Source organism: Mustelus asterias, chromosome 9 (genome assembly GCF_964213995.1).
Source record: "Mustelus asterias chromosome 9, sMusAst1.hap1.1, whole genome shotgun sequence".
Classification (NCBI taxonomy): Eukaryota; Metazoa; Chordata; class Chondrichthyes; order Carcharhiniformes; family Triakidae; genus Mustelus; species Mustelus asterias.
Genome location: NC_135809.1, coordinates 44,609,549 through 44,623,967, shown reverse-complemented (window position 1 = coordinate 44,623,967; position 14,419 = coordinate 44,609,549). Strand labels below are relative to the sequence as shown.

The window sequence follows — 14,419 nt, the reverse complement described above, 5'->3', positions numbered from 1 at the left end:
GCTTGCTGAGGGGCGATCCATAACCCAGAACTCAACCACAAATCAAAACTATGCTAAAATTGTGATATTTTAAACTGTGTTGCTATGTAAAAACAAGAATTATTTCCGTTCATGTACACTTCATGTACACTTGTTCATGTACACTTGTTCATGTACACTTGTTCATGTACACTTGTTCATGTACACTTTTCCTTTAAGACAGCCAATTTCACCTCTTACCAATATCTGACTGACAAAAGACTCCGGGAAAGTACAGATTGAGGAAATTCAATCATTATGGAGAAGAATATTAATGCTTTAGCCAAGTAAAACATAAATACAGACTATGGACATCTGAGAAGTGTTACAATTATCAGTAAAATATAAGTTACAGAGAGGCATAGGGTACAATTCACCACTTCAGCAATGTTTTTTGTAGATGCTGTTAGCATAAATCGATTAATTGCAAGGTCACTGTGACTGATAGCCCAGGTGATTCACCAGACAGACTGAACAACAGGTCCACCTGGAGGTAGACAAGAACACTTTGGTGATAGGGGTGTGGTTAGCTAGGTAATGGGCGGTGATGTTAGTCATCCAAAGTTTAGGGTTTCCCATTTCCGGGCAGTAAATTGGCTGGACTGTTAAATTCACCTTTGTGATTCACCCACTAACATTGCACGTTTTGCATGCTCCAATTTCTACTGAGCAGTTAGAGTCTCCCATTAAGTATGCATATCCGGTTCCAATGATATTGTCCAGATCAGACTGTTATTTTGGTGCCTTTCCCCACCAAACCATTTTATGTTGGAAGAGAAGACCTGGCCAGAAAAGATAAAAATCCAAAAAAACCCTTTTTAACCTCGTGGGGACAAGGTTGGGTGGAGACACAGGAGTACCGTTCCAGACCACTAAAAAACAGTCTTCATTGGGTGATCACCTGGGTGATGGAGGCAATGTTATCTGGGTGCTGTGTTACCTGGGTGATAAGGATGGTGTTATCTGGGTGATGGGGACGGTGTTACCTGTGTGATGGGGACCGTGTTACCTGTGTGATGGGGGCGGTGTTACCTGTGTGATGGGGGCGGTGTTACCTGTGTGATGGGGGTGGGGTTACTTTGGTAATGGGAGCGAGGTTACCTGGGTGATGGGGGCGGGGGTTACCGAGTGATGGGACGGTGTTACCTGTGTGATGGGGCAGGGCTACCTGAGTGATGGGAGTGAGGTTACCTGGGTGATGGGGGTGGTGTTACCTGGAGATGTGTTACTTTGGTGAAAGGGGTGGTGTTACCTGGATGATGAGGGTGGAGTTACCTGTGCGATGGGGATGGTGTTACCTGTGTGATGGGGCGGGGTTACCTGTGTGATGGGGCGGGGTTACCTGTGATGGGGGTGGGGTTACCTGTGATGGGGCAGGGTTACCTGTGATGGGGCAGGGTTACCTGTGATGAGGGTGGGGTTACCTGTGATGGGGCGGGGTTACCTGTGTGATGGGGCGGGGTTACCTGTGTGATGGGGCGGGGTTACCTGTGTGATGGGAGCGAGGTTACCTGGGTGATGGGGGTGGTGTTACCTGGAGATGTGTTACTTTGGTGAAGGGGGCGGTGTTACCTGGATGATGAGGGTGGAGTTACCTGGGTGATGGGGGCGGGGGTTACCTGGGTGATGGGGGCGGTGTTACCTGGGTGATGGGGGCGGGGGTTACCTGGGTGATGGGGGCGGTAATTCGGGCTGTGATTGGGAAATTTCCCTGGCGCCGCGGCGGGACGCAGTGACACTGTGAGAGCGTTCAGGCAGCAGTGGGTGCTGTGCTATGCAAGCTATTTGCAGAGGCTGACCTTGCTGTGATCGTGCCTTGTATTTTAGTTTAGTTGGGTTTTGTTTTCTCCCCCACTCTGTACTAAAGGAGATCAGCATGCAGCAAGATTTCAGGAGGGCCGCTGTAAAGAAGAGAGACATGAATGATTCTCTCCCCAGACGGGAGACACTGGGAGAAACGGGTAAGGGAGCACCGGGTAAATGTTGTGGGAGGAGTGAGTGTTCAGCAGGCGACTTTAAACACTGGAATTGAAGCTGGCTGCGAGACATCGCCCCCATTCCGGGGCGGACATTCCAGTGTTCAGCCGCTGTTATCTAAAACTTCACGTTAAACATTTCCTCAGTGCTGCGATCCTCAGCGCTCTTCCCTGTGTCCAACTTGTTTACTTTCGGGACTGCATTAATGTTGGTCATGAACTGTTTAAAAACAAAACTGAAATTATGGAGAAAACTTTGGTTGTATTTGGAGCAAATAAGGATTTGTCTCCTGTAACAAAGACATTTTTCGTCCTCACTGCTTTAGCGCATATTTTTGAAGCGTGCAGTTGGGCAGAACGGTGCCAGATGTTTGGTTAGTTGGTGTAAACAAGGATAGGATTGCGGTTGCTGGCTGTTATAGGAACATTTTAATCAGAGTTCCTGTGCCTATTCCCTATCCGGCCGTTCCTGTGGAGATGTGTGTGGGTGAGGAAAGCTACACTGGCCATATATAACCAAATAGTTTCAGGGACATTGGCTAATGTTGACAGGTGGGTATGGACTACTTCGGGAAAATGGTGCACAAGTACTGGGGTGTCTGTGGGTGTGTGCGTGGTGGGGATAGGGTGCGGTGGGAGGTGGTGGCAAAACAAAGGTAGAGAATAAATGGAGAATGCAGACAGTTAAAAAGACAAAATGCTGGAACTCTGAAACAGAAATTGATGCCAGTGGCCAGCCAGTCAGGCAGCATCAATAAGGAAAGGAACATGTTGATGTTTCAGACATCATCCTTCACTAGGACTACCTTTTTTCATTCTGAAATAAATAAATCATGTATTTTGAGGTTTGGAGATGTTCTTAAGGCATCTCTACTGGTCGGTAAGGAGTTAAATCCTCAACAGGAAGAAGTACTGCTACTTAAATATTGGCTGGCCTGTTTTATTTTTCTTTGTAGAGTTGTAATCATTACTACATTGATAGAGCCTTTTTACTGAGGAGATAACGCTGGGTAATAAATGAAGCAAAATGAACGAGGCATGATATTGTATTTGTTCTCTCTTGTTTTCAAAGATACTTATTAGTATCAATTTTTATTTAAATTCTCCTTGCGATCTTTAAAAATTCTTTCTAACTGCTGACCGGGTTAATATTTGGTCAACTATTGTAATACGAGGAATGAAATCCTTGGCTTGCAATCCTTGGTGATGAAGAAATTTTGAACAAGTAACTCAGATTCCAGCTGATTGTAAAGGACAACATATTATCATAAAATTGCACTATTGCAATGTCCACCTATTTCCACCCTCCTTAACATTGTTCAAGTTTTCCCTGGCCTTTGCTCATTTGCTATTGAAATGCTCATCCATGCCTTTGATAACTCTCAGTTTGGCAAGTACTACAAATTCCTGGCACCAAACACATGATGTGGAGATGCCAGCGTTGGACTGGGGTGAACACAGTAAGAAGTCTCACAACAACTTTAACCTGGTGTTGTGAGACTTCTTACCAAACACATGGACAGACTTCATCAGGGATATGCAGAGGTGAAGCTGAGATCTCAGAAGGAGCAGACAAACCTCCAAACCATCCAATTTACCCAGCTCTTCAGACACCACCCACCCCACCATGTGGCAGATTCTGCAGATCACACATTGGACATTTCACAATCCATCGGATCGGCATGGAAGCGAGTCATCTTCGATCCTGAGGGACTACAATTAAATTTAAAGTATTCAAATTAAAGTATTTGGGTAATACCATAGAAAATAGTGATTGTAGGGCAGTGATGTTCACACTTTTCTGTGTGAATAATAGAGTGGATATAACCGACATGGAATTTCAGAAATTCTTTGACAAGGTACCACATGGGAGACAATTGAAACAGTTCTGGTGTTTGGAATTAGGAGGAAGATAGCAAATGGAATGAAAAAATGGTCATAAGGGAGAAGGAAGAGAGGGGTTCAAGACTCTTTTGAAATGGGTATAGGCGAGTGTTTCTATTCATTATGTACATCAATGATTTGTATATAGTGCTACATGCAGATTATTTGATAGGAAGGGTTTGTTTAGGTTATCTACCTAACAAAACATGAGCAGTATTTAGTTAATTCTTTTATTCATTGATGAAATGTGGGCATTGCTGGCAAAGCCAATGTTAATCAATTACCCTTGAGAAGATGGCAGTGGTTTGCCTTCTGGAACCAGTTTAGCAATATAAATATTAAAGAGTGAATTATTAAATAGAATATTGAAAGTAAAAGCTGACATCCTTTTAATTGTCACATCAAGAATTTTTGAGTTACCTTTCCCTTCCAAAGTAATCTGTGGAAGACTGGGCACTTTTAGGGCCAAAAGTGATGGTCTTCGGCCCGTTCATGAGTTTACGCAACATACAGCACAAAATAATCTGATTAGGGTTGCTGTTATCTCGTAGGATATCTCTGATGTGCCTTATTTCAGCATCAAGCTTGCATGGTGATCAAATGGCTTGGGCCCGTTTTACGAGATAGCCAATAAGGCCAACCTTATAGCGCATGAAGCTGTAAGAATCCCAGAATGCATATTGTCCAGTAAAAGTAGGCTTGCAGTAGACCGTGCAAAAGAACCCTCTGGCAGATTTCTCAACTAGTATGCGAAGGAAAGGAGTTCAGTTGACTGCTCCATTTCAAAGGTAAATTTGAATACAGGATGGAGCCAATTAAGGCATGTAAAGAAATTATTACATGCAGCTACAGACACAAATATAGCAAGCTTATCATCCACATGTCGGGAATGTGCAATGGGTAGAAGGTTAGGTGTCATTCCATCGAACACAAGTTTGTCATGGAACCTGACAAAGATGTATGTGAGAGCTGGGCCTAGAGAGGATCCATGACAACACCATCTATTTGGGCACACATGGTATCATTAAAGCTGAACTCAACTGCGTAAATTCCCAAGTTCATAAGTTCAGTGAATACTGATTCACGTTATGATGGTAGGTCTAGATCACCACGATCTAGTCCAGAAGTGCAAAATATCTATGGTTTCATTTCAACGCCGGCATCTCCACATCACTTCCTTAAGTGAAACATTGGTGAAAAGGCTAGCAATGTCACATGGACACAGCATTGTGATCAATATGCAAATCCTGTATGGACTTGGCAAATATGAAGGAATCCATCACTGTGTATGTCGAAAACTCACCCAAGACTGGTTGCAACAATTCACCCAATCACTTGAGTAATTCATGTTGTGCAGAACTGGTCATAGATAAGATAGGGCATAAAGGGATATCACTTTTTTCTGTCTTGGGTAGCCCATACATGTGCAGGTGCAGTGAACCATGAGGACAAACCCTGTCATTTATATCACATGGTAGCTTATCTCTCTAACACTATCCAGCAACCTTTCCTTTTAGTTTGCTTTCAAGCAAGACATTCAGGTCATGTTGAGCAGCAGGTCCAATTGGTATGAATTTGGACACATCATTAAGAATAGCGTACATTTTGTTGACATAGTCATGCTTGCTAAGGATGAGTATTCCCATCCCTTTGTCAGGTTTACTGATGTGTATGCCCAGGTTAGGTTTAAGGCCTCACAACGCTTTCAGACATTCGCATTGCATATGAAAATCAGGCAGGTCATTCGGAATCCTGCAATATGATGCAGAGATCCTTCAGCATGAGTTGGACAGGTTGGGTGACTGGGCAAATCAATGGCAGATGCAGTATAATTTGGATAAATGTGAGGTTATTCACTTTGGAAGCAAAAATAAGAAGGCAGATTACTACCTGAATGGCTGTAAATTGGGAGAGGGTAGTGTGCAACAGGACCTGGATGTCTTTGTTCACCAGATGCTGAAGTTAAGCATGCAGGTGCAGCAGGCAGTTAAGGAAATGGTATGTTGGCCTTCATTGTGAGAGGTTTCGAGTGCCGGAGCAGAGATGTGTTGTTGAAATTATACAGGGCCTTGGTGAGGCCATACCAATATTGTGTGCAGTTTTGGTCTTCTTTTCTGAGGAAGGATGTTCTTGTTCCCAAGGGAGTGCAGCGAAGGCTTACCAGGCTGATTCCGGGGCTGGTGGGATTGATGTATGAGGAGAGATTGACTCGGTTAGGATTGTTTTTGCTGGAATGAGTGGGGATCTCAGAGACTTATAAAATTCTAACAGGACTCGATAGGGTAGATGCAGGGAGGATGTTCCCAATGGTGGGGGAGTCCAGAACCAGGGGTCACAGTCTGAGGATTTGGGTAGACCATTTAGGATGGAGATGAGGAGACATTGCTTCATGCAAAGAGTGGTGAACCTGTAGAATTCATTACCACAAGAACTAGTTGATGCCAAAACATTGAATATATTCAAGAGGTGGCTAGATATAGCACATGGGGCGAGTGGAATCAAAGGTTATGGGGAGAAAGCAAGATTAGGCTATTGAGTTGGATGATCAGCCATGCTCACGATGAATGGCGGAGCAGGCTCGAAGGGCCAAATGACCTCCTCCTGCTCCTATCTTCTATGTTTCTATATTTCTGTGTGTGCTAGATCAGCTAGGCGTGCGTTCAATGATTCAGCATGTTCAGGGATGTTGGTTTGTGGTGGAATAGTTGGAACGGAGGAGTTTGAGCTCAGCAAAATACCTCTTCCCATTTGATTTGGGATGAAGGCACACCAAAATTGAAACCATGCACAGGAACACATTCCTTGCTTTGTGAGAGTACATTATCTCATGTTTAGTGGTGTAATTAGTTACATTGCCAGATCCCTTCTGCTTCAGTGAGTTCATGGTGCAGAAATGTTTCAAATGATACTGTTTATGGTGCGTTCGTCTATTGAAACAATATAGCAGCATAAACAGATCAAATAGAAAAACGAAAGAAATTTGTGCACCTCAGACAAAGCATAAAGACCTGGCATAAGTCAGTATTACCAATCTGTTCAGTCTCATCTCGCACAAACACTCACTCTAACATGGGCCTGTCTCACTTTAGCACTATCAATTCATTGGGAAATGAATACTGGCACAACCTTGGGTTTAATACACTCTTGGATAAAGTTGACAGCTAGCTTACCTGTTCCTAACTTTCCCGTAAGTTGGACTATGTTGTTGATATCCCGAATAAAGTTTTAAAGTTTATTTATTAGTATCGCAAGTAGGCTTACATTAACACTGAAATGAAGTTACTGTGAAAAACCCCAAGTCACCACACTCCGGCGCCCGTTCGGGTACACTGAGGGAGAATTTAGCAAGGTCAATGCATCTAACCAGCTTGTCTTTCTGACTGGGAGGAAACTGGAGCATCCGGAGAGAACCCACGCAGATACGGAGAGAACTTGCAGACCCTGCACAGACAGTGACCCAAGCCAGGAATCAAACCCTGGTCCCTGGTGCTATGAGGCAGCAGTGCTAATTACTGTGCCACCGTGCCGCCAAATGGCGTCAGAGGGGGGGCCTTTACCAAATCCGCCTCTGATTTTGATTTGATTTATTATTATCACATGTATTAGTATACAAGTGAAAAGTATTGTTTCTTGCTCCCTATACAGACAAGGCATACCGTACATAGAGAAGGAAAGGAAATGCTGCAGAATTTAGTGTTACAGTCGTAGCTTGGGTGTAGAGAAAGATCAACTTAATGAGGTAGGTCCATTCAAAAGTCTGATGGCAGCAGAGAAGAAGCTGTTCTTGAGTTGGTTGCTACGTGACCTCAGACTTCTATATCTTCTTCCTGATAGAACAAGGTAGAAGAGAGTATGTCCGGGTACATGGGGTCTTTGAATATGCTGGCTGCTTTTCCGAGGCAGCAGGAATTGTAGTTTGGTCTTTGTTGTATCACTGTCTCAGGTGTACAAATTGTTGTTTGGTAGTACAGAACTTAAGTATTGCTGACAAAATGCATATTTACAAAATGATTCAAATGCATATTTTACAATATAATTAATTGTCTTCTGTTTTGGTTAATGTTTTATACACTTCTTTTAATTGAAGCCTGAGCCTCCCCAAAAGTCTGGGATTAAAGTTGATAAAGCTTTGACTTGATTTGCTGACAGCAAAATATGCATTTTGAGCATGTATCCAGGGTGCAGTAATGTCAGTCAATCAGCTGGAAAACTGATCTATTTTTTATATCGCTTCCATTGTTGTTTTTCACCATTTTTTGAGGAAGAATTTTATTTAAGTAAGATCTATATTGCATGCTTTTCTTTAAATACACAGAGTCTGAGCATATATGAATTTGAGAGAACAACACGTTCCAATAATTTGTAGCATTTATTCTGTGTTCTGTAAACTTCAAAAAATGCATTGCAAAGTATTACAGCTCAGAAACAGGCCATTCGGTGTCAGCATGAGCCTTTTCATCAGACCCCATCAATATATTCTTCTTCCTTTCTCCCTCATGAGCTTTGCAAGCTTTCTTTTAAATACATCGATGCTGTTCACCTCACTACTGTCTGTGGTAGTGAGTTCCAAGTTATAACTCTCTGGGTAATTCTCCTGAATTAAGTATTGGATTTCTTAGTGACGATTTAATATTTAGTTCTTGAATTCTAGTCTCCTCCACAAGTGGAAAAATCTTCTCTATGTCTACCCTAACAAACTATTTTATATCTTGAAGACCTCAGGTTACTCTTGCGCCTTCTCTTTTCTAGAGAAAGGAGTCCCAGCTTGTCTGATAAATCTAATCTCTCAATTCTAGTCAATTGATTTTTTTGCACCTTTCCAGTACTGCTATTTTTTTTGCTGCTTTTCAATTCTATCCCTCTAGAAATGAACACAAGTGCTTTTTTAAAAATAAATGTCCTTAATAAACTGCATTGCTGCTTTTAGTGATTTATGTGCCTCCTGCTTCCCTTGCTAATTTAGGCAATAATTTTCCAACCAAATTTTATTAGCTCACAGATACACATGTTGAACTTCATTTGTCAATTACGTACCCATTCCACAAGTTTATTAGAGCCTTCCTGTACTTTGTTGCAATTTGTCCTCCATAAATTAAACAAACTACCTAATTTGGTGCCAGCCACTAATTTTGAAACTAGACACCCAGTTCTCAAGTCCAAATTGTTTATGTAAATATTGATTCTTGTGGAATACTACTTTGTCCCATTTTCTTACTTTCTGTTTCTGTTTTGTAGCCAGCCCCAGCAGGAAAAAGCAGTAAAATGCGGGAAATGGCTGGCACTGCTCCGAACCGGTCTTGCATACAGTACCTTAAAATGGAATTCCCTTCAGGTCAGGACCAGCCATTTCCAAGTTTCAATGTTTTTTCCTTCTGACTCCACATGTACTGACTTTGTATGTGGTATCTCAAAGGTCTTTTGGAAATTCAAATATAAGACAACTACTACACTACACATATCTATCCTTTCTGTCCTTTAAAGAATTCAGTAGGATTCCTCTTCTCTTTCGGAATCTCTGCTATCATATTTTCACTTTCCAAATTATTTTCTGTTCGTTCTCTGATTAAAGATTTCATTGACTTTCGTTCCACCAATGTTAAGCTTATTGGTTTGTAGCTCCCTGGGCTTGTTTATAAGTAGGAATCACAGTAACTTTCCACTAGTCTTCTTGCACTTTAAAAAAAAATTTAATCTATATATTCAAAGTGCATCTGTTATCACTTTCCTGACTTATTTTAATATGCATAGAGTTGGGATAAATGGGTGCTTTTCTGGTTGGCAGTTGGTGACCAGTGGCATGCCGCAGGGATCGGTGCTGGGGCCTCAATTGTTTACCATTTACATAGATGATCTGGAGGAGGGGACTGAATCTAGGGTATTCAAGTTTGCTGATGACACGAAGGTGAGTGGGAAAGCAAATTGCGTGGAGGACGCGGAAAGTCTGCAGAGAGATTTGGATAGGCTGAGCGAGTGGGCGAGGATCTGGCAGATGGAATATAACGTTAGCAAATGTGAGGTTATCCACTTTGGAAGAAATAATAGTAAATTGGAATATTATTTAAATGGAGAAAAATTACATCGTGCGACTGTGCAGAGGGACCTGGGGGTCCTTGTGCACGAATCGCAAAAACTCAGTCTGCAGGTGCAGCAGGTGATCAAGAAGGCGAATGGAATGTTGGCCTTTATCGCGAGGGGGATAGAATATAAAAGCAGGGAGGTCTTGCTGCAACTGTACAAGGCACTGGTGAGGCCGCAACTGGAGTACTGTGTGCAGTTTTGGTCCCCTTATTTGCGAAAGGATATATTGGCCTTGGAGGGAGTGCAGAGAAGGTTTACCAGGTTGATACCGGAGATGAGGGGTGTAGCTTATGAGGAGAGATTAAACAGATTGGGTCTGTACTCGTTGGAGTTTAGAAGGATGAGGGGTGATATTATAGAGACATATAAGATAATGAAGGGGCTGGATAGGGTAGAGGTGGAGAGATTCTTTCCACTTAGAAGGGAAACCAGAACTAGAGGGCACAGCCTCAAAATAAGGGGGGGCCGGTTCAGAACAGAGTTGAGGGGGAACTTCTTCTCTCAGAGGGTAGTGAATCTCTGGAATTCTCTGCCCATTGAAGTGGTGGAGGCTTCCTCGTTGAATATGTTTAAATCACGGGTAGATAGTTTTCTGATCGATAAGGGAATTAGGGGATATGGGGAGCAGGCGGGTAAGTGGAACTGATTCGCTTCAGATCAGCCATGATCTTGTTGAATGGCGGGGCAGGCTCAAAGGGCCAGATGGCCTACTCCTGCTCCTATTTCTTATGTTCTTATGTTCTCATCAGTGCATTACAGGGGATAAAGGAGGGAACATTGATTACTCACTTGGGACTTGAAGAATGACAGAGTGTCTTGAGGATTCTCACGTTTGTCTGCTGCCCCCACTTCACCAGCATCATAGAATCAAAGAATCCCTACAGTGCAGAAGAGGCTATTCGGCCCATTGAGACTGCACAGACTCTCTGACGAAGTACACAGGCCCTCTCCCCTGCCCTATCCATGTAACCCCACACATTTACCATGGCTAATCCATCTAACGTACACCTCTTTGGACACTAAGGGGCAATTTAGCATGCCAATCCACCTAATCTGCACATCTTTGGTCTGTGAACCGCAGGTATGGTTTTCCTCCTCCCAGACCAGCTCAAGTACTCTTTCCTTGAAAGGTGTGAGGGTTCTAAATTCCGGCATGATTCCAGTTGGCTGCACCCGCTCACACTTGTGGTTGAGTTTGTCCTGCAATGACACAGATAGGGAGTAGATGGGAATCTTGAGATTGAAGATGGTGATCAGGTGTGGGACTTGAGTGGGAGCTGGAATGTGACAAGCATAGCAGCTACTGGGGGGAACATTACGATTGTTGGGGTTGGGGGTGGGGGGTGGGGGTGGGGCGGGGGGACCTTGTGCCTAGTGTTGACATCTCCCAAGGTAGCTGGCTGAGAAATGGAGTTTGAGGTGGGAGAGTGTGCGAGGGGGTCCAGAGAGTGACTGGAGGTGGTTCACTTATCCTGGCTGAGTGAAAAAGATCATTCATCCTCTTCCAACACTGCTGGCCCATCCTCATTTGCATGCATAAGGTATGCCACTGTCTAGGTGGTAGCCTAGCTGGAAGGCCTTCCCCCGGAGTCGGGGTAGAGCGTGTCCCGCTTTTGTTGCACTCCATCCAGCAGTCTGGTGAGGACTCCCTCTGAAAAGCGAGGTGTGGATTTTTTGGCTGCCATCCCCTGCCGTCATTGTGGAACAAGCGCTGAGGAGCCATTTATATGGAGCTCCCCAGTGATTGCAGCAATTAAGCTGTGGGACGGACGAATCAGAGGGAACACATCGCCAGTGCCATGTGATTCTCATGGGAATAAAATTTCGACCCGAAATCATGTGGTACTGTTGGCAGGAATCATTCCATTTTTTGCGCCAGAACCAACACTGCCATTTTTTGATAAGATTCCATCCACTGAGTTCAAGTAATTATTTAATAATACTGCCATTTCACTGCCGTTTATCAGTGTGTATCGCTTAGTTCCCCAATTCTGATTTATTTTTCTGTGTACTGTAGAGTACTTTAGTATTTCTTTTTATATTCCTTGATCATTTGCTTTTGTAGTTTCTCTTTGCCTTCCTAACTTTTTGACTTAGAATCATAGAAAGTTTATGGCACAGAAAGAGGTCACTTGACCCATTGTGCCTGCGCCAGCTGAAAAAACAAGTCACCCCAGCCAAATGCTACTTTCCAGGCTTTGGTCTGTAGCCCCACAGGTTCCAGCACTCAGGTGCACATCCAGGCACCTTTTGAAATGAGATGAGGTTTTCTGCCTCTGCCATCTTTCCATACCCCTATCACCCTCGGTGAAATTTCTTAACCTCCCCCCTCTCCAGCCATCTCCACTCTATTCCTTCTACCAATCACTTTAAATCTATGTCCTCTAGTCACTGACCTCTCTGCTAAGGTAAATAAGCCCTTTCCTTTCACTCTATCCAGGCCCCTCACAACTTTGTATACCTCGATCCAATCTCCCCTCAGCCTCCTCTGCTCCAAGGAGAACAACCTGATCCTATCCAATCATTCTCATTGCTGCACATTCCTAATCTTTTTGAATTCCCTTTCATCATCTCATAGAATCATAGAAACCCTACAGTGCAGAAGGAGGCCATTCAGCCCATCGAGTCTGCACTGACAACAAATCCACCCAGGCCCTACCCCCGTAACCCCACGTATTTACCCTGCTAACCCCCTGACACGAAGGCGCAATTTAGCATGGCTAATCAACCTAACCCACAAATCTTTGGAATGTGTGAGGAAACCAAAGGACCTGGAGGAAACCCATGGAGAATGTGCAAACTCCACACAGTCACCCAAGGCCAGAATTGAACCCAGGTCCCTGACGCTTTGAGGCACCAATGCTAACCATTGTGCCACCGTGCAGCCCCATTCTCATCTGTATATTATGTATATGCCTTTGCTCTTGCTTAAATTTTATTTCTTTTTTCACTCATGGTAACAATTTGACTTGTTCCTGCTTTTTAGTGGAAAATACTAGTGGGCTCTATTTCCTATTGTTGCTCTTTTCTTTGATTTTTTTCCCCCCAGTTTATTTTCCCTAATTCCATTTTCCATCCCCAATCTATTTTTTGCAACTTATTGCTTTTGTCTTTGTCTTACTTAAACCCTTTGTGATCTTTATCTTAAACTTAATGAATGCTACTCCCTGGATCCACTGCATTTATTTCTTGTTTTCGCATTGGTACATTTCCAAACTTAAGCTGAGGGATAAAGAATATCTTTTGTTATTTACAGTTTTCACATCTTAATAGACAGAATTTTGGAATTCAATTCCCAAAGCGCCAGCGAAAATCCAGAACACCATTGAATAAATTTTATTTATTTGATTTATTCTGACACTTTGAATCAGTAGTTCTGGCATTGTCATTTACATAGCATAAACCTCCCAATTATAAAGCGGAAGTGTTTTGACTAACCCCATACAGATATATGGAGTATCTAGTTAGAACATTATTTTCATTCCATATGCAGACATTTTGGAACATGCTTTTCATTTTAAATTACTGCTGTCTTCATCCAAGTGGTAATGAAAATGCTGAAAATAAAATCTCTAACAATCATATTGAAAAATGTGCGTTCAGCTTAATCCACAGATTTTATTCAACCTACCCATAGCTTCCGTCACACGTTATATTTGTTGCTGGCTATATTCTCTGTTGCATAGTCTGGGTTCTGCCAGGGTTGCTCAGCTCCTGACCCCATTACAGCTTTGGTTCAAACATGAACAAAACAGCTGAACTCCAGGGGTGAGGTGAAAGTGGACTGCCCTTGATGTCAAGGCAGCATTTGACCAGGTGTGGCATCAATCAGGCCGAACACAACTGAAGTCAATGGGGATCAGGGGGAAAACTCTCGGTTGGAGTCAGATGCAGCACAAAGGAAGATGGTTAAGTTGTTGGAGTTCAGTCATTTCAGTATCAGGACATCACTACAGGAGTTTCTCAGGGTAGTGAGTTAGGTCCAACCATCTTCATCTGCTTCATCAATGACTTTTCTTCCGTCATAAGGCCAGAAGTGGGATGTTTGCTGATGATTGCACAATGTTCAGCTCCATTCATGACTCCTCAGATTCCAAAGCAGTCTGTCAAAATGCAGCAAGACCTGGACAATATCCAGGTTTGCACTGTCAAGTGGCAAGTAATATCCGCACCATACAAGTGCTAAGCAGTGACCATCTCCACAAGAGAGAATCTCACCATCGCCCCTGATATTCAATGGCACTATCTTTGCTGAATCCCGCACTTGGGGGAGTTATCATTGAGCAGAAACTGAACTGGGCTAGCCAATTAAATACTGTGGCTACAAAAGTAGATCAAAGGCTAGGATTTCTGTGGCAAATTACTCACCTCCTGACTCCCCAAAGCGTGGCCATCATCAACAAGGCATAAGTCAGGAGTTTGATGGAATACACTCCACTTGCCTGGATAAATGCAACTCCAAC

General features: G+C 43.2%; 1 protein-coding gene across 2 annotated transcripts in view; it reads left to right on the top strand.

Annotated features, from left to right (window-relative positions):
* The first annotated feature begins 1,747 nt into the window (after positions 1–1,747).
* LOC144498658 (FYVE, RhoGEF and PH domain-containing protein 4-like) overlaps positions 1,748–14,419 on the top strand; it is a 270,760-nt gene continuing 258,088 nt past the window's right edge. The window contains exons 1-2 of one of the 2 annotated variants that reach the window (XM_078220105.1): positions 1,771–1,979; positions 9,114–9,210. In XM_078220105.1, coding sequence (XP_078076231.1) covers positions 1,941–1,979; positions 9,114–9,210 — 136 coding nt within the window. In that variant the 5' untranslated portion in view covers positions 1,771–1,940. Of the gene's footprint in view, positions 1,980–9,113; positions 9,211–14,419 lie in introns of both variants that reach the window. The other variant, XM_078220106.1, reaches the window with a different exon arrangement.